The sequence below is a fragment of the Falco peregrinus genome, chromosome 15, assembly GCF_023634155.1.
Source record: "Falco peregrinus isolate bFalPer1 chromosome 15, bFalPer1.pri, whole genome shotgun sequence".
Lineage (NCBI taxonomy): Eukaryota > Metazoa > Chordata > Aves > Falconiformes > Falconidae > Falco > Falco peregrinus.
The window spans coordinates 1601314-1619111 of record NC_073735.1 but is presented as its reverse complement, the minus strand read 5'-3'; the positions used below and the strand labels follow the sequence as shown (position 1 = coordinate 1619111).

Genomic DNA, 17798 nt, shown 5'->3' with positions numbered 1-17798 from the left:
CAGTTGTCATACTTTGTATCCCCCAGACTTGTTTTTAAGGCTGATATATGTATTTTACAGGAGTTGCAGAGATCTTTGGATGGTAGGGATGGGTAGAGGAGATTGCAAAGGTTAGGTAAAGCTTTATGCAGGGCTGACAGATTTTAAGGTTTGGGGTTTTTTAGAATGTGCTGCCGAATATTCACGCTTTTGTGCCATTCAGCGTGTCTCGAGCCTTGCTTTCCTAGGCTGGGACACCTAAATGAAAATCTGGGATAACCTGAAGTCCACTTTTTTCAGAGCTTGATATATGTATCTAGTATGTAAAATTATAGTGCAATCTTTGCAGACTTCTGTTCTGCTTTGCACTGTGTTCTTCTGTTGGGGAATTTTTTTTCCCCTGCAAATCATCTGCTGGGTTTGCTGTAGCTATGACTAATCATGCTTGTTATTTTGCAGTATCAACTATGTCTGTCTATCTTTCCCCAAGGAGCAATATGAATTGTACTGTGAGATGGGCTCCACCTTTCAGCTGTGTAAAATATGTGCCGAAAATGACAAGGATGTGAAGATTGAACCATGTGGCCATCTGATGTGCACGTCCTGTCTCACTGCGTGGCAGGTGAGGCATTGCCTCTTGTTAATCTCTCTGAGTGAAGCTAGTTGGGCTTTTACAGAAGCGGTATATTCTCTTCTCAAAACTGTTCAGTTTCCGTCAGGTATGGAGATAAGATAGCGTAACTGAGGACGTAAGCTCGTAGTTCAGTAATATCAGCGCATCAGTGCCAGCTTCACCAGGGCAGGGAGAAGCTGGTTAGATGCTGGATCTCTTCATCTAGGAACAGGCAAGAAGTCCAAGGACTTGCTAAAAAGCTGTTTTTCTACTTCAGAGAGAGAATACTCCGTATTCATAGCACAGTTTGCCTTTCTGTCTTCCTCTCAGTTGAAAGGTACCTGCCAAAAAGCAGGTTTAAACCTCTGTTTATTAACTATTTGTTTAATTTCTGCATCATAGTGGCTGTTTTAACAGATCTCTTCTCTTCCCTGAAGGAATCAGAAGGCCAGGGTTGTCCTTTTTGCCGCTGTGAAATCAAAGGCACGGAGCCAATTGTAGTAGATCCATTTGACCCCAGAGGAGGAGGAGGATTATCAAGGCAAGGGGCAGAAGGAACTCCCTCACCCAATTATGACGATGATGATGACGACAGAGCTGATGATTCCCTCTTCATGATGAAAGAACTCGCTGGTGCTAAAGTAAGGTCACCAGAGTGTGCACTACTAGGTGTGGTGGTTTGTACAAAGACTGCACGTTCTCCGTCAAGTTTTCTGTGGTCTTAGTGATCTGTGCATGTGTGGGTTGTCAGACCTTGTAACAGAAAAGATTTTACCGAGTATGAAAAACAGGGATTTAGGTTCAGTTTTGTCAGTTCAGTTCACGCTGTCTGTTCTGTTAAGCAGTGGTGATCATACTTCGAAATCTTTGATCTTTGCTGTGTTGTCTTGAAAGAATCCTTAGAAGGGTGAAAAGGCTGGCTTGACTTATGGAATGTAAGATCCAGGTTTATAACACTGCTCTGTATGCTCAGCAATGCTGCTTTGCATTTATTAGCCGTAGTTCACCCATATCAGCAAAAATTCATCCATTTTCCCCAGTGATGAATACAGCCAACCAGATACCATCTTCCCAAGGTCCTGATGACTAACGGGGTAGAGGGCAGGCTATTTTGCTGAGGAAGTAAATTTGACTGTCATCTTTTTATACAGTGTGTGATAAATTTGTGTAATAAAGGTGTGATAACTCTGCCATTAGTGCTACTGCCTTCCAAGACATGTGTACAAGATGGACATTATTTATGGGTCCCTGCATGTTTTTTCCTAAAAGCTCGTTGCTGCTGTTACACATCTGCACTTAGCGTGGTTTTACTGCACGGGGAAGTGAGTCTTAATTTGGCTGATTTTGATAGCTGAATTCACTAAAATAAGCTGCCTTTCCTGGTCAGAAAGAATCCTCTGTGCTGGTTTTACCTATGGCCACATTTCTCTTTAGCTTCCATCCTGTGAAACAGTGGACTGAGCAGTAAACTGGGTTCCTGGAGGTAGTTTTTGTATATATAGCACGGGGAAGCAAAGCAATTTCCTCCGTGTGACATCCTGTCACGCCTTGCAGTGGGCTAGTACTCCGTGTTTGTTGGCATTAATGAGTTCAAGCCTGTGTTAAGCTTTTCAAAGTTACAAAGCGCTAGCCTTGCTTGTAAAATAAACTTTATGAAAAAGAAAAGAACCGGCGCTGTTCTGATTTCTTAGGTGGAAAAACAGCTTTCCAGGGACAAAAATGGAGGTTACTGCTGCAACAGCCATGACACTGTAGCCAAGGCGGTGTGCACAGTAGTGCCTGCAGTGACAAGGAGGTTTTACAGCAGATCATGCCCTCTTGTGTCGAAAAGAAAAGAAGCTTGCTCTGCTCAGGGCCCAGGGAGGCAGGTCTGTTACTCCAGAAACAGCTTGTCTTTCCTTGTGCCATTGCTAAGTGTGCATTTTCAGTTGTGTGCCACAGCTAAGCTCTGATCTTCAAGGATTGTCTCAAGTCAGATGCTGTTGTGCTGTGAAATTGCCATCGTTTACTGGTGTATGGTTGTTACTGACACAGGAATTTGTTACCAAAAGCGATATTGATTGAAGCCAGTAAAAGTCACAGAGCTTAGAAGCCTGCCTAGACAAAAGGAGTTCTGCTGAATTTTGTCATTTGTTGATTGTCCCATTCTTTTTCAGGTCGAGCGTCCTCCTTCTCCATTCTCCGTAGCTCCACAGGCCACCCTTCCTCCCGTGCCACCGCGACTGGATCTTTTGCAGCAGCGAGTGTCCAATCCACCTGGAGCTTCCAGTCCTGGGACCACTTCAAAGGTCAAACACAATTTACCCTTTCGTCTGTGCTTTGGGGGGGGGGCAGGCAGGAAGAACATTCTGGTGAACGTGATGTGTTCGCTGTGACATCCTTAGAGACTTTCACACATACGTTTTCTTCTTCCTTTCTGCAGTCCTGTTAGGCCACTTCCCTTCCCCACAAGAGCCCAGTCTGTCCTGAAAGCAAATGCTTCCTTCTGGGATCCCTCTTTGCTGTTTAAATGGCCTTCACATCTGTCCATCCGATTGCTAGAAAGAAGCCAGTCCTAAGCCGAAATTCTTGCTCACTCAGGGTGACTAGTGTCGTCCTGTTGAACTACCAAGTCGTTATTAGCAGTATCTTTACTGGTTTTCAGCCTCTGCCACTGCTGCCTGTGCCCTTTGGAACAGTGTTTATGGACTTGCATTTCATTCTAGCTGGCAGCCTAGTGGGAAGTTGTCATATCCCTGTCCCACCTTTTCTTGACAAATTTTTTCCATCGAGCATTTTTTCAGATAGAAAACTAAGGAAGGAATGAAATGTGTGTGACTGGGAGGGAAGAACTGGTTTTCTGATTGACTAGCAGAAGGCAGTAGTATAATCTTGGTGGCATTTGGTCATTGGCTTTTGAGATAGAGCTGATTCTTCAGCTGGTTTGGATGAAGTAATGAAATGATGCTTGAAAGTTCAGGCAGAAGAAAATATGCATTTCTATGAATATCCGTTGCTGACTGTTAAGTGACGAATGTTAACATATAAATAACCCACAGCTGAATATTTTTTTTAAACGATGGGTATCCTTTGTTTGGAATCCAATCTAATGCTGCTGTAAGCTTTTTTTTTTTCTTCAAAAAAATAATACGGGCTGTTTAGTTCCTAGCTGTAGCTGCATGTAATTAGTGTTATCTCTTGAAGCCTGTAGAGAAGGTGTCTCTGGAGAATTAATTTGTGGAGATGTGGAGAGTTATCTCCACATCCTTTGAGATAATTTCTTGTATAAATAGATAAAACAAAACCCAAAACTCACCTTTCTGCCACCCGCCTTCCTCCTTTTTATGTTTTGTGGCTAGGCTGCCTTCGTTAAGCAATAATTGTACATTCTTCTGCCATCCAGGCTGCACCTGGTACACTTCACAAGGATAAACCTCTGCCGATCCCACCCACGCTCAGAGACCTCCCGCCGCCACCGCCTCCGGACAGGCCACATGCCATTGGGACTGAAGGTCGATCTCAGAGACGTCCCCTGCCCTGCACGCCAGGAGATTGTCCTTCGAGAGACAAGCCCCCTCCTGTGCCCTCCAACCGTCAGGCGGACCTGTGGCCGTCCAGGCCAATTCCAAAAGCCCCACCTGTGGCTCTCAGCCCCGCTGACCCTTGGGCTGGGAGAGAACTGTCGAACAGGCACTCGCTTCCCTTTTCCTTGCCCTCTCAGATGGACTCCAGGGCTGACAGCCATCGGCTCGGGAGCACGCTCAGCCTGGACAACCCGGTGGTGAGTAGGCCTATCGGCCGTGAAGGTAATTTGTGAGGAATTAAGCCTTGCAAGGGTGCCATCTTCTCATAGTTTGCGTCTTAATAGGATGATCTTGCGTGAAGGGAGAATAATGGGAGGACTTCTTAGGGAAGTGCTTTCATGCCTCTTAGAAGCGAGGCTGAAATCCCAGTTTGAGCAGTCACAATTGAGAGACACAATTTCATGATCATTGTTCACCTTTCAGTTTTGAAAAACCGTGAATGTTTTATGCTGGGGCCCAGTACGCTGAAAAAGTGTCATTTACTCTTCTCAGTTTTCAGTCCTGAAAAACCCACACACAGTAGCTATGGTTAGTTTAACACAGTAAAATCTGAGTTAAATATGGATCTGTTACTATTACCAGTGTCATGACATGTAACTTAGTAGTTCAACATATTTTTCTCCAAAAAAAAAATCTCAGGCAAAGCAAGCAGTTTTGCTTTCTTTGATTCTATTCCCTTCATTTTTCCTTTTAAAACCTCCATCTTTCTAAAATTGAAAGCAAGTACATTTTTAGCAGGATTGTCTAAGAAGCTGACACTTGCGCAGTTGTCGGTCTGTCTCTGCGTGTATGTTTGTCTGCATCCTTTCCCTCTTGTCCCCCATTTTGGCCTATTTCAGCTAAATTTGCCAAAGCCATTGGAGTCTCAAAAGATATGAATTTCCTGGAGTTTTTGTGTAAACAAGCAGTTGGCTACAGGAGAAAACCACTGCTTGTGGCCTTTACTGAGGGAGAACTGTCACAGAACAACTGGGGTTTTAAGGTGTCAGTAAATGCTTTGGAATAAATGAAGGTGCTTCATTCCCACAGAGGATGTGTCGAATGACTGGCCGATGGCTTTGCACACTGGTATGTGTGGTGTTTCTGACTCCTGGTTTGGCATTTTTTCTTTCAGAGCTTGAACACTGGTCCAACAACAACCTCAGAGTGTGAACACCCCAAAATTAAACCCTCCTCATCTGCCAATGCGATCTACTCCTTAGCTGCCAGGTCTGTTGTTTTCTAGCAAAAGTGCTTTTTTATATCTTACAGAACGGTAATCGTAGGGTGCGCTCCATGCTGGTGCCAGGACAGAATTTGACACAGCTCTGTCAGCTTTAGTTTCAATCTCTGACAGATTCAAAATACACAATCTAGAGAACGTAGATGAAATCGGCATCCCAAAGACCTGTGGATGGTGGTGGTAGTTGCCCTTGGCTGTGGCAGTAGGAAACAGGCTGCAGTTGCCATTAGGTCTTTTAAGAATTCACTTCTGAGTTGGTCTTGATGTGAAGTAGGTGATGTATAGTGTGAATGATATTGTCAGCTTCCTTGTGCCAGTGTGACCTGGCAGCTGGGCTGCTGAGAATCCTGAAAGCCAGGTTATTTGTTCAGACAGAATCACTATAAGATGACTGCTTGTTACTTCTGCTGCAGATTTTAAAGGCTGCTTTGATATTAATTAGATTTAGCGTAAATGTTTTTCTGTTGTTTATATCTTGTCTCCTCTGCCTCCAGACCACTGCCTGTACCAAAACTGCCTCCTGGGGAACAGTCTGAAAGCGATGAAGACACTGAATACATGTCGCCATCCTCTCTGCCTGTGGTGCCTCCAGGTCCTGCTGTACAAAAACCAGAGATCAAACTGCCTTTGGAAATGACTCAGAGTTTACGGTGAGATTCTCACACGGTTTGTACGTACTGTGCTTCCTCCTCACAGCTCTGGGAAAGCCTATTTGTTCACTAGGGTTACAATTTTGCTTGCTTGGTTTGCTGGATTCCTCCAGTGATACTCACCGGATCTAGACTAAAATAGCTATCTGTAAATCAAATGTGACTACGGCTCTTTGCAGAATCCTCATACATGTTAAAGGAGTCAGATAACCACTCCCCCCACCACCACCACCTTTGCTGGTAACCTTCTGAGAGCAGCAGCAACTGAAAGGCACAATTCTATGAAAAGGTTGTGTTCTGGTGGTATCAGTTACACTCTTTTAAGCTGATAATGCTGTATTGCAACAGACTTGACTAGAGCATTTTCTGGAACAAATGTTCTTTCACCGAACGGTGGTGATTTCAATTTGAAGCGGGATCTGTGCAGAATGTCAGTCACACAGACTAGGTGGCGGTGGTTGAGCACTGTCACTTGTCTGAAGGGGAATACATGTTCTCTCCCTCAGAGTTTTAGACTGCGACCAGCAGGCGGATGGCTGTACGTATGAAGCGATGTACAACATTCACTCCCAAGCAGCATCCTCTGCTTTTGAGACTGTCAACGCTTCTGGTGAGTGGGTGTGCTGAATAAACAACTGAGAAACTGGGGTGCAGTGAAGTGGTCCCAGTGCCAGCTGGAACAGCATTTTAGACTAAATTAAATGTTACCTGCTTTTGCTGTTAAAATAGCTAGGATGTATGTGGAAGCATCTGGGTCTGTGTGCTGCAGACTGCATGTGCGGATGTTGTTGAGAAGCCTAGTTGGAATGCACTGTAAAAACACTTAACAGTTGTTAAAAAAATTGCTGGTTTGAAGATTTTGTTCTTTTCTGGGTAGCAGTTGTCAGCTCACATCTATCATAAGTAATTTTTAATCTAATGCTACCTTCTGGAAAGAGCTTCCATTGAACGTGGAGTTTTGGCAGCAAAACTTTAGTTCTGTGTCCCGTCAATGTTTGTGGACTACAGAGGAACAGAATCTGCCTTGAGAGACAGAGGGTCTGTTCAGTCCCAGGGCTCAGAATGTGCCTCTTATTCTAGATGAAGGGGATCTGGCAGCAGCCACTGCCAGCAACGGCCCTGAAGAGTCAGAAAATGAGGAAGATGGCTATGATATCCCCAAACCACCATTACCAGTTGCTATTGCTCGTCGCACACTGTCTGATATCTCCAATGCCACATCTGCCTTCAGCCGAATGTCTTTGGAAAATGACCCTGTAACAGGTTAGAGAACACTTGTAGTCGTCATACTGTAGTGGGTACTGCCGGCTTGCTATGTGTGTTCGAACTTCTGTCACTCACTTAAGGTTTTGTATGTAAGCTGTAAAATCAGATTTACAGGGCAGAACTGCGCTGGTCCTTAGGTTTGATTTGCAACTTGGAATGCCCAGCCTTGGTGATTTAATCACTGAGCTAGCAAATCATACTTAAATCATAGTTAGGAAAAGCTTTCCTCAGCTTAAAGGATGTTCCTTAAGCTGCTGTTTCCTGCAGGCCATGACATACCTTTTGTACCAGGGCATGGAACAGGACTTCGGAACATTGCTGCTCATCACTGCTCTAGGTAGAAGATGGGATGGCTGGCCTTGCACAGCTTGTCTGGCTCAGTCTGGGCTGTGGTTGTTGCCGGTAGATGGCACAAGTATATTGTTCGGTGCTGTCAGTTCCTTGCAGCAGGGACGGGTGGCTCAGCAAGGTCAGCATTTTGTCCCTGGGGGAGTAGAGGACATCTTGTCCTGGCTGCAAGGCACGTTCTCTGAGGGAGAAAACTAAAGCCTTGTCTCTCCCACAGCCTTTCTGAATAACGCGTGACTTATTCCCTACAACTGCCCAGCAGCTCTAAAGGAAGCTCTGAAACTCTTCCTCTTGGGGGGCTTTCGGAGCATCCCGGCCATTTGCCAAGTAAGAGGGGAGTGAGTTTCTTGGTCCTGCTGGAGGTAGATGGGGGGCAGACCCTGCAGGTCCTTGCCCCCATGAGTCTTGTGTTCACGTGCTTCACCACTTCCCCTTCCCTGTGCTTGCCCTCCTTCAGCACAGAGAAGAGTTTATTAGTGCAGAGAAGTTAATTAGCTTTTGCCTCTCCTCCCTGCCTCACATTTTGAGTCTGTCACTGTCTGTCGAGTGTGGCTGACGGGGGTGAGGAGGGGCAGAGAGAGCTCACGTCCTCCTCCCAGGTGAAATACTGAGCTTAATCATTGACTTCTTTGTTTCTGCAGCCCTGAAATAACAATGCTGTTGTCCTGCTTCATAGTGTTAGGAGATCTGCTAATGAAAAATGCTTTGGAAATGCTGATTATTAGCGCTTTGGGAAGCATGTGCAGTTTTCTGAAACGCTGGGTGTTGGCTACTGCTGAAGCCTGGTGTTAAGCAAGCCTGACTAGTATGGGATACATTTTGGTAGGTTTATGTTCTCATGCGTTGTGCTCTACAGTTCAGTTTCTTAATCATTTACCAAAAAAACTGTGCTAGGAGCTGTCCTTTCAAATTGACCTGTGGTCTCTGAAATTTGATCTAGCTCAAGCTGAAACAGCCCTTTCAAAAGACAGTTTGGGGGAGAGGAGTGGGTAGTCCATTTTCTCAAACATACAAAAAGCTTTTTATGCGTAAGCAGCTTGTACTTTGATGACTGGGGAGTTGAACTGCATTGTGGTGATGAGAAAGCTGCAGTGCATTTGTTTCCTGAAGAGCCTTCTCTATCATAGAGCTTTCGGTACAAGTTTTTCAGGAGGGCTCCGCAATGACTGCTGCTTTTCTGACCAGTGCTGCAGCACCCGCTCTTCAAAAGGGATTGTTTGGACATCCTTAGTCTTACGGATTTGTCTGTTGTACACCACTTCTGCTGCTAGAATACTGTCTTGAGTGCCTTGAGGAGTTTCTCCAGAAGACAAATAAAACTTTCTTTAAGGTGATCATAGATGTCATATTTGATGTCAAATATTCATGCAGGAAGGTCTCCTATGGTTTGCAAAGTAGGAAAAAATGCTTTCTGCAATGACACAGGAGGTCAGAACTCAAAAATTACCAGGTGTTGGTTTAACACATTAAACAATGTGTTTTTTCTCCGAGGCATTAGCTAAATCCTTGGAGCGTTTGGTGTCTTGTTTATGGGCTGTTCTTTTTTCTTCCCAGGAGTAGTGCATAATGTGGCTACTGGCACGTAACAGATCTGAATGACTAAGAGGAAAGGCAGAACAGGCTGAGCTTACTTACCGGCAATAGCTGCCGGCCGTTAGGTAGGGTGAGCTTCAGCAGGAGCTCTTCTCGAGGGCCCTGGCCTGCTGATGGGCTGGCAGAGGAAGAGGAGCAGACCCTTCAGAGGACATAATTCGGTTGCTGGAGGGAGCAGGGGTGGTGGGTGACCTGTAACTGCTAGGTGTGGGTTTGTGCATACACTCCCTCAGCACGCTGCAACGGGAACAGTATTTCTGTGAGGAGAGATCGGCACCTGGGCAGTTAAACGGGAGGTTGCTGTCTGATTCTGGAAGGAAATGGGAAGTTTGGTAACGTTGCATATTTGCTGTGTCATTTTTTCCCAGCAGGTCTCTGTGTCTTTTTGAAGGCTGATATCTGAGCTCTGCTCACACGCACACATATATCCCGTATTAGTTTTTTCCATTTATATGGTCTTTTCCTGATAAATGAGCCTGTTATGGCTTCCTAATTAAAAAAAAAATCTCCATAGCCGTTTTTGCACGTGAGAGGGGAAGCTGAGCTAATACGTACCGTTGGTGTGAGAGGGCAGGCTGGTCGAAGTGGCTTTCAGCGGCATGTTTTTGAAGTGCCATTTATCAACCTAGTGTCATTCCTGCTTTGTTCCAAGCAAGAATCACATGTTCTTCTTTGAAGTGACGCATTTGTTTCTCCTTCCAGGTTTTTCAGATGGCTCTCAAGTTCCAGAAAGGCCACCGAAGCCACTACCACGGAGAATAAATTCTGAGCGGAAAGCGGGGAGCTGCCAAACAGGTGGAGCCAGCAGTGGGACCAGCGCATCACTGCAGCTCTCCAGTGAGATCGAGAATCTGATGAGCCAAGGCTATTCATATCAGGACATTCAGAAAGCACTGGTCATTGCACATAATAATATTGAAATGGCCAAGAATATTCTCCGGGAGTTTGTTTCCATTTCCTCCCCTGCGCATGTGGCCACATAGCACATTACCTCCACACCTACAACTTCTGTGGACCAGCTGCCTGGGCAGCCGTAGCCCAGCTACGCACCAAAGGGGAAGGGGGTTCCTTTAGAGACTTCGTGCTGAGGTCAGTCCTGCCTCGTAAGAGAATCAGTTATCAGGTTTTTGTGGTTCCAGATTTCAAAGCAGTGGAATGAAATGGAGCAGAATGGTGTTTTATACAGTGTATGTCTTGGAGTCCTTTACCCCCTACCTCTTGTTTGAGAGAACAGATTTATTTCCAGGGTGTTGGTAGAGAAAGGTGTCGCAACAAGGGATCCCCGAGCTGATGCCCTGGAGGCTGGGGGCAGTGTTTTGTGCTGTGAATTCTAAGTGAATGCTCTGAGAAACAAAGTCTCGAGGTCAGTGTGGTGTGTCCTGTGGTTCATGGTACTAGGTTTGGATCTGTTTGCTGCTGTGTGTCTGGCTCAGGCTTTTTAGAGCAGCTGGGAGGTCCCTTTCTGCTGGGAATAAATAGGAGACCTTGGAAGAATCTTTTGATTGCTTCCTGCTCACCATGGTGTTTCCCTTTTGCCTGTAATAATAGCATTGATTGCTTATGATTCAAGCCCTCCCTTTTTGCCTGGAGATAGCATGACTAGCTTCTGCCGGGCATTTTGATCTTGACGGTGCTGGGAGTTGGATTTCTCTCATGTATGTCCTCTTGCCGGCAGCACTGGCAGCACCAGATTCCAGGCAGCTAGACGTGCTGAAAGTTTTGCGTGTTTTTGAGGGGTGGGAGAGGGTGGGAAGAATTTGAGTGAAAGCAAAGAACTGGCTGCTGCTTCTCCTTTTTTTACCCTGGAGCATTTTGTGCTTCAATGCTCAAACTTGATTGTGGCCCTGCTGGGCTTGAGCAGCCATCACTGGACACTCCCATGCGCTCTTTCTGTAGGAATGTTGCACCTGGTAAATACGATGTTTTATTTATCTCAATTGCACGGTGGCTGTCAGAGACTAGTGGTCTTCACGCACATTCCGTCTTCTCCTTCAGAGAGCTTTGGCGGGAGCCAGCTGTCTTCGTGCCAGGCTGTTTTGTGGAATTGGTAGATGGAGCTGACGTATTTGTTGCTATCTTACCTGCTTTGCAGTAAAAGAAATGCAGCACTTCCCTGCATGGCTATCAAAACAACACGGGGGCCCTTCTTTCCATTTCCATTGCTCTAAGGTATTGCCAGAGCTTGTGTTAAAGCAGATCTGGGAAACTTCTGTATTTGTAAAATGATCACACGGCTTTAGAAGTCAGTACTCAGCTGTTACTTTGAAAGAACCTGACTTGCATACTCAGCTACTTAACTCTGTTCGTAGATGCTTGATGTGCGAGCAGTGTATGGTTCCTTTTGAGAGGATTTAAATCGAGCAGGCATACGCAGATCACAGCCTGACAGGCGAACAAGCGCGCTGTGTACACTGAGAGGCTGTTAGCCTTTTGGAGCGTGTCTAGCGTTATTTGCATCTCTCTTAAGGGCAGCAGTAGTCACTAGGCGAAGGGTTGCAACTTGAAGTGGTGTTGGAGTGGTTATGGCAGTTGGATGCAGTTTAGCCTTTTAAAGAATCCGGTAGCTGGGCCCGTGTCTCAGAAATGGCTTGCGGTTGGCAGAGAGGACTGAACAAGTATTAGCAAAGGGAATTAAGCGTAAAATCTTTGTTTTATGTTAGAGTATAGGTTTCTCTCTAGATCTACAGCTTTATAAATTGATGCAGTGAGTTCCAGGTAGTTTAAAAGCATGAACTGCCTCTTTACTTCCCTCCTTTCTGTAGTGAAGGAAACCTTCTCTGAAACCGTAAGGAGATCTCCTGCAACATTTACAGGTCGCCACCACTGCTGCTATTTTGGGGCCAGGGCTGAAACTTGCAATACAGCACACCGATGAGATTCACGTCAGTGGGCACGGCGCTCTGCGGTGGTGCAGAGCGGTCAGGCCCAGCCAAGAGCAGAGTCTGGCCTTGGTGGAGGTGCTGCGCTGCAGAGGAGGTGATGTCAGTGTGTATTGCACTCGGGGAAGAAGAGCTGTTCTTTTTCCTCTGCCCACACGTGCAACCGTCAGCGGTATCAGGAGCCAGTCCTGCTCTTTCTGCGTGAATTGCTCTGCCAGTTACGCGTGGCAGCCTTGGTCAGTGTGTGTGTGTGAGCTTCTAGAGAAGCAAGCCCAGCGCTGGTGCTGCTGAGGCAGGAACATGGGGCAGCTCTGGTTGTTCTCAGTTGTCTCTGCACGTTACATTTGTGAGCCCAAGCAACTAGTCCTGGTGTATGAGAGTTATTTCCTGGCTTTGTCCCAGAAAACCAGGGAAAAACCCTTTTGTAAGGGAGCACTACGGTTTTATTTCCTGCTTTTTCATATTCTCTCCAGTGCTGCCACTAGCTCCATGTTGGATTTGGAGCCACTTCATTTCTGACTTGCTCTATAAACTCAGTGCAAGTGTGTTCAAGTGTGGCGCGTGACTCTTGCCACTGCCAAGACTGCTTAAGAGCCAAGTCCAGCTGGCTAGAAAGCCTTAACTCTTGTCTTGCACAGTGTGTGTGATCAGAGTAGTGATGCCCTGTCCCATACAAGCCCTTTATTACAGGCTTGTTGTAATGTTAAATTAAATCATGCCTAGCAGAGCTATTACAGGCCTGTCTTTGGGGTTTATGTGCCAAGAGATGTTCCTATGGGTGTTGTTCCAGGTATTAGAGATAAGAGAGAGCACTCTTTGTGGCATGTATGTGGCACTAATTTTTCTGCATGTGTCTCTTCTGTCCACTGTTTGTGTCTCAGTCTGACTTAGGAAACTTAAGTCTTGGCTTTTCTTCCTTAGACGTGAAAGCATTTGCTAGTACCACTGAAGTGCAGCAGAGTCCTGACCATGTCTTATGGCCGTGCTCTGTGGAGTCCATCCAAGCACTGTACAGTGTATTTTTCTTGTTGTTCTTTCAGAAAGGTAAGCCTAAGATTAATTTCTCTCTTTTTCCCTTCACCTCCTTGATCTTTATGCTTAAGAAGTTAACTTTATGACGCTACTTTAAAAAGAAAAAAAAAAAACCCAAACAAAAAAACACAAAACCCAAACCCCAAATGTCTAGTGCCTTTCTTGAGGGAATGCTGCATCGCTAGGCTGGATCTGAGCATCCACACCTCTGTGAAACTGAAGAGCCCGAGCTAGACAAGCTGTAAAGATGCCTTTGAGCATGAGACTGCTTTGAAAGGGGTGAAAAGAAGGGGCGCCGAAGATGGGCAATTGTCACTTCAACTATGACACTGTGTTTTGTAGCATTTCAACCGTGGAGGTTTCCTACTTTACCTGTTCCTAACAGTGACTTGTCTGGACTGGTGCTGTACTCAGCTTGGTGTGAAGACAGTAGAATTGTAGAACAGGATTGGTTTTGCTTGTAATGAAATACAAGTTCTGCTCACAAAAACTGCTGGGTTTCCCCCCTACCTGTCAACCCTGGCCACAAAGCAAGCAGAAAACACTTTGTACAGTGAGAGCTGGGCACCAGATGTGTGGGACCAGTGTGTGTCCCTGCACAGCGAGCAGCAGGGCGCTGTGGAAAGCAGACAAGCGTCTCTGTTCCGAACAGGTTTGCTGGCTGTTCAACGCCATTGTAGCTGAATGGGAGTCTGGAATGAGCCCTGTCCTGCCAGGGGTGTGGTAAAACCTGTCTGCTGCACTGCCCTTGTGTGTCTGTCTCTGCAAGTGCTGCAGCTTGAGGCGTGGGATGCCTCTGCTGGGGACCAGTGGGCTTGTTTCCCTTCCAGTTTTTCTGCGTGCCCTTCACTGAGCCCTGCCCTGGGGGAGCCGGGGGGGCTCGGGGTCCAGCATGTTGCTTCCTGCACTAGACCGATGACATTACTGTAGCTAATTCTGAGGCAGGGTCATTACTGTAAATGTTTGTGTTTTTTTCAGTTGAGCAAGAAAAAAATGCAACTCCCAGGGCACTTTCTTAAAGGTGCCACTTTAAAAATTAGTGGAGAATAAGGACACTTATTTTTAAAGTTCCTAATAGAAATCTTCTTTGAAATTCCCAGTGGGGGAGGAACAGTTGTTCTTTCTCTTGAATGACAAATACCAATTTGTATAATATCAGTGTTAAAATGTTGAGATTTTCACAAAATATTTTAAAAAAGTATAATAGTGTCATTAATATAAAAATATAATAGCAGTATTTAATCCTTTCAGTCTGTAAAGAATAAGGAAAAACAGAAGGTAAATATTCTTACAGAGAGTAGCTGAGCTTTAAGGTTCACTTGGTTTAAAGTCCTCATTTTGTTTGCAAATGCATTGTTAATGTTTAGAGGTTATACTAATGTTATTTATTAATTGTTTCCATTCTTGTATGCTGCCCACTAAGAGCTTCTTTGTTTGGGATTTCATTCACCTGTGTCAGTAAAAAGAAAACAAAACAAAGTTTTATTTTTAAATAAAATTTCCTTTGTTGTAGCATATGGTCTGTGTTGTGTTGGTTCTGTGAGTCCTGCAAAAAGAATTATCCTGCTCAAGCCTGTCTCGGTCCCCTTGTTGGGGGTGCCCAGGCCTGAGGTGCTCAGTCTCCTGGATCTCCTGCGGCCGGACTCTGTAGCTATTTTAGCTGTTACCACAGTTCTGTGTTAAATTCAGATTTGTATCATGGACGCTAACGAACAGAGGGCAGGAAAGATTCATTCCAAGTTGATACTAATCAGTCTTGGTGGAGTTAGCGTATTCTAATAGAATCGATTAGTGGAGGCTATAATCCATCAGGACCTGTCAGATCTGAGAATGATGTTGACAGGTTTGTTGCCACCCACGAGCAGAGCCTGAGGAGTCCGCAGGAATCTGGTGGGGCTGAACAGGCTCTGCAGTGTCTGTCGGGTCTCGCAGATGCAGAAGCGTCAGTCCCATCCCAACAAACGGCGTCTGTTGGGCTCCATTTGCCTCTCACGGCCTCCGTTAGTACGTTACTACAGCCTTGTCGCCACCCAAAAGGAGCGGTGTAGGACAACCTCCCTCCCCTTGGGACCGGTGACCGTGATACCCTTGGACTGAATTCACATGAAATGACACCAACCAACCAGTTTTATGCTTTATTAATACAAAATGCAAGGTGCATGTAATTAGGTACGATAGATAGCTTGATGGCAATGGCTTGATAAGCAAGTCCCATACCACACGTTTATCCTTAGATCAGTAGAGGAGAGGGAGCAGAGAGGGAGAGGTCCCTCCTGTGTGCCCGAGCAGTTGCCTTATGTTACCAGAGACATTTCTTCCAGAAGCACTACCTAGTCCTGGCCTTGGGGACACCAATGGCCATCCCGTCCCATCCCGCACCAGCCTGCAGTCACCAAGCCGGGCAGCCGTGACTCGTTTCAGTTCCTCTCCGGTTTGGGCAGAAGAGCTTTGCAACCTGCTCCGCTTGAATTTGTGCATGACGCGACGCTCTAAGTCAATTATCAATGTGTGGGTTCCTTGCAAGACTCTAAAAGATCTTTATGATTATTGCATAGCATTTCTGTAATTAGGTGTTTTACAGAATTACAGAGCATAACTAGATATGAAATATAAAGAATATATAAGAAATCCAACTATATATAGGGAGATAAATATTACACACTTCAATATTGTGTGGTCTAACGGATGCTACACAACGTTAAGACATTGTTGGAGTCCCTGAGACCCTGGGGACCTCTGTGGGTCTTGCAGTGGGTGAGACCCTCGGGGTGGGACTGACAGCTGCCACTTCTGCGTCTTGGAATCACAGCACCTATAGCGCCCGGCAGGGTCCAGCCTCTGTTACTCCGGCACCTGGCGGCTCCATTAGACTCAAATGAGGACAGACTGGCCAGGACCCTCGGGGGGCACCTGCCATGACTGGGGTCGAACAGGGACACGTGGCTCACATGGGGTTGAGGGAACCCCTCGAACAAGTCACATAGGGGTCAAAGGAGATTAATTGGGGTTCAATGAGGACACAGGGGCCAAGGGAATGCCTCAAAATCAGCACTGAGGGCTCAAATGAGGTCAATTGGGGTCAAACAAGGACATGGGTCAAACAAGGACACAGGGGTCATCTGAGGTCAACAGAAAGTCTCCAAAATAGCACTGAGGGGTCAAACGAGGATGCAGAGGTCATCTGAGGTCGATGAATTCTTCAAAATCAGCACCCAGGGGTCAAATGAGGACACAGAGGTCATCTGAGGTCAACGGATGTCTAAAATCAGCACTGAGGGGTCAAACGAGGACATGGGGTCAAATGAGGACACAGGGATCATCTGAGGTCAACAAGTATCTTAGAAACAGCACTGAAGGGTCAAATGAGGTTGCTTGGGTCAAATGAGGACATGGGGGTCAAATGAGGACACGGGGGTCATCTGAGGTCAATTAATATCTTAGAATCAGTACTGAAGGGTTGAATGAGGTTAACTGGGGCTCAAATGAGGACACGGGGGTCAAATGAGGATAAGAGGGGTGACATAATATGACCGGGGTCCAATGAGGGGGCATGTGGTGTTTCATGGCATCAAGCACTAGCAGTGTAGTTACACAGAGCTGAAGGCGTCCCGGGGCTCACACAGGGCCCGGTGGTGTTAGCCACCGTCTGACCGCTCTCGCTGTCACACCTGCTCTCGCTGTCACACCCGCGGTATCAGCACCTGCTGAGGGGTGGCACAGCCAGTGCATTAACTGCTCGGTTTATTGCCAGGGTGGTCCGTCAACGTTCAGTATCACCCACCCTCGCTGCCAGCACCGCTACGCTGCAGCATTCAGCTAAATCCAATTCTGTTGTGCACTGCTGCTTATTATTTATCTATCACTGAATGTCCCGGCTAAGTTAGAACTTGATACTAACACTGCTATTACCAACAAGTAATTATTATTAGTTATTTCTTAAGGTTATCGGTATCCACTGGAATCCACGAACAGAGTTGGGTTTCGCATTAGTCGTGTTTAGAGTAGCTATCGTTAACAGATAATTCTGCTGACTGAATTACTGTCAGTAACTGTTAAGAGTCTACAGTAGCTGTTATCAGCTGTAATGTTCTAATCAATTTTTAGAACTGATTCTGTTAAAACAATGGTCTATTAGTAGTTAATATCAGCTACAGCAGCAAGCAGAAAAGTTTTCTTATAGATTCTCATAACAGAATTACAGATTAGTACCTACAGTAGGAAGTAACACAGATAGCTATTTGAACCTCTACAGTATCTAGTAAAATCTACAACAGTTATCTATGAGTAGTAGTTACAGTAGCTGGTCCTAAAGTTATCTATCTGAATTTTGGAGATTTTTTAGATTTACTAATATCTACAATAGCTGGTAAGATGATTTTCTTGTATTATCTACCAGTATCTAATAATACTTTTATTCATTATGTAGTTAGTATTATCTATATTAGCTAAAAATACAATGGTCTGGTAGAATCTATAACAGAATCTACTTATAGAATTATCAATAGTAGTTATTAATGCAAATACCTATCAATTCATGAATGGAATTTTTTGTAGTAGGCAGCCATACGATTTTGTCTCATAATCTATGAGAATCTTACCTGTATTAGCGTTATTGCAATTATCTATTAAAAGCTATTGCTATTAGCATCTAAA

At 45.4% G+C, this 17798-nt stretch overlaps 1 protein-coding gene across 2 annotated transcripts in view; it reads left to right on the top strand.

The window, feature by feature from the left end:
- The window catches only part of CBL (Cbl proto-oncogene), a 45313-nt gene extending 30653 nt beyond the window's left edge, over positions 1 to 14660 (top strand). For both annotated transcript variants that reach the window (XM_055819515.1, XM_055819516.1), the window contains 9 exons: positions 470 to 601; positions 1030 to 1233; positions 2749 to 2880; positions 3975 to 4352; positions 5270 to 5364; positions 5872 to 6027; positions 6534 to 6637; positions 7108 to 7290; positions 9937 to 14660. In XM_055819515.1, coding sequence (XP_055675490.1) covers positions 470 to 601; positions 1030 to 1233; positions 2749 to 2880; positions 3975 to 4352; positions 5270 to 5364; positions 5872 to 6027; positions 6534 to 6637; positions 7108 to 7290; positions 9937 to 10217 — 1665 coding nt within the window. In that variant the 3' untranslated portion in view covers positions 10218 to 14660. The remainder of the gene's footprint in view (positions 1 to 469; positions 602 to 1029; positions 1234 to 2748; positions 2881 to 3974; positions 4353 to 5269; positions 5365 to 5871; positions 6028 to 6533; positions 6638 to 7107; positions 7291 to 9936) is intronic.
- The last annotated feature ends 3138 nt before the right edge of the window (positions 14661 to 17798 follow it).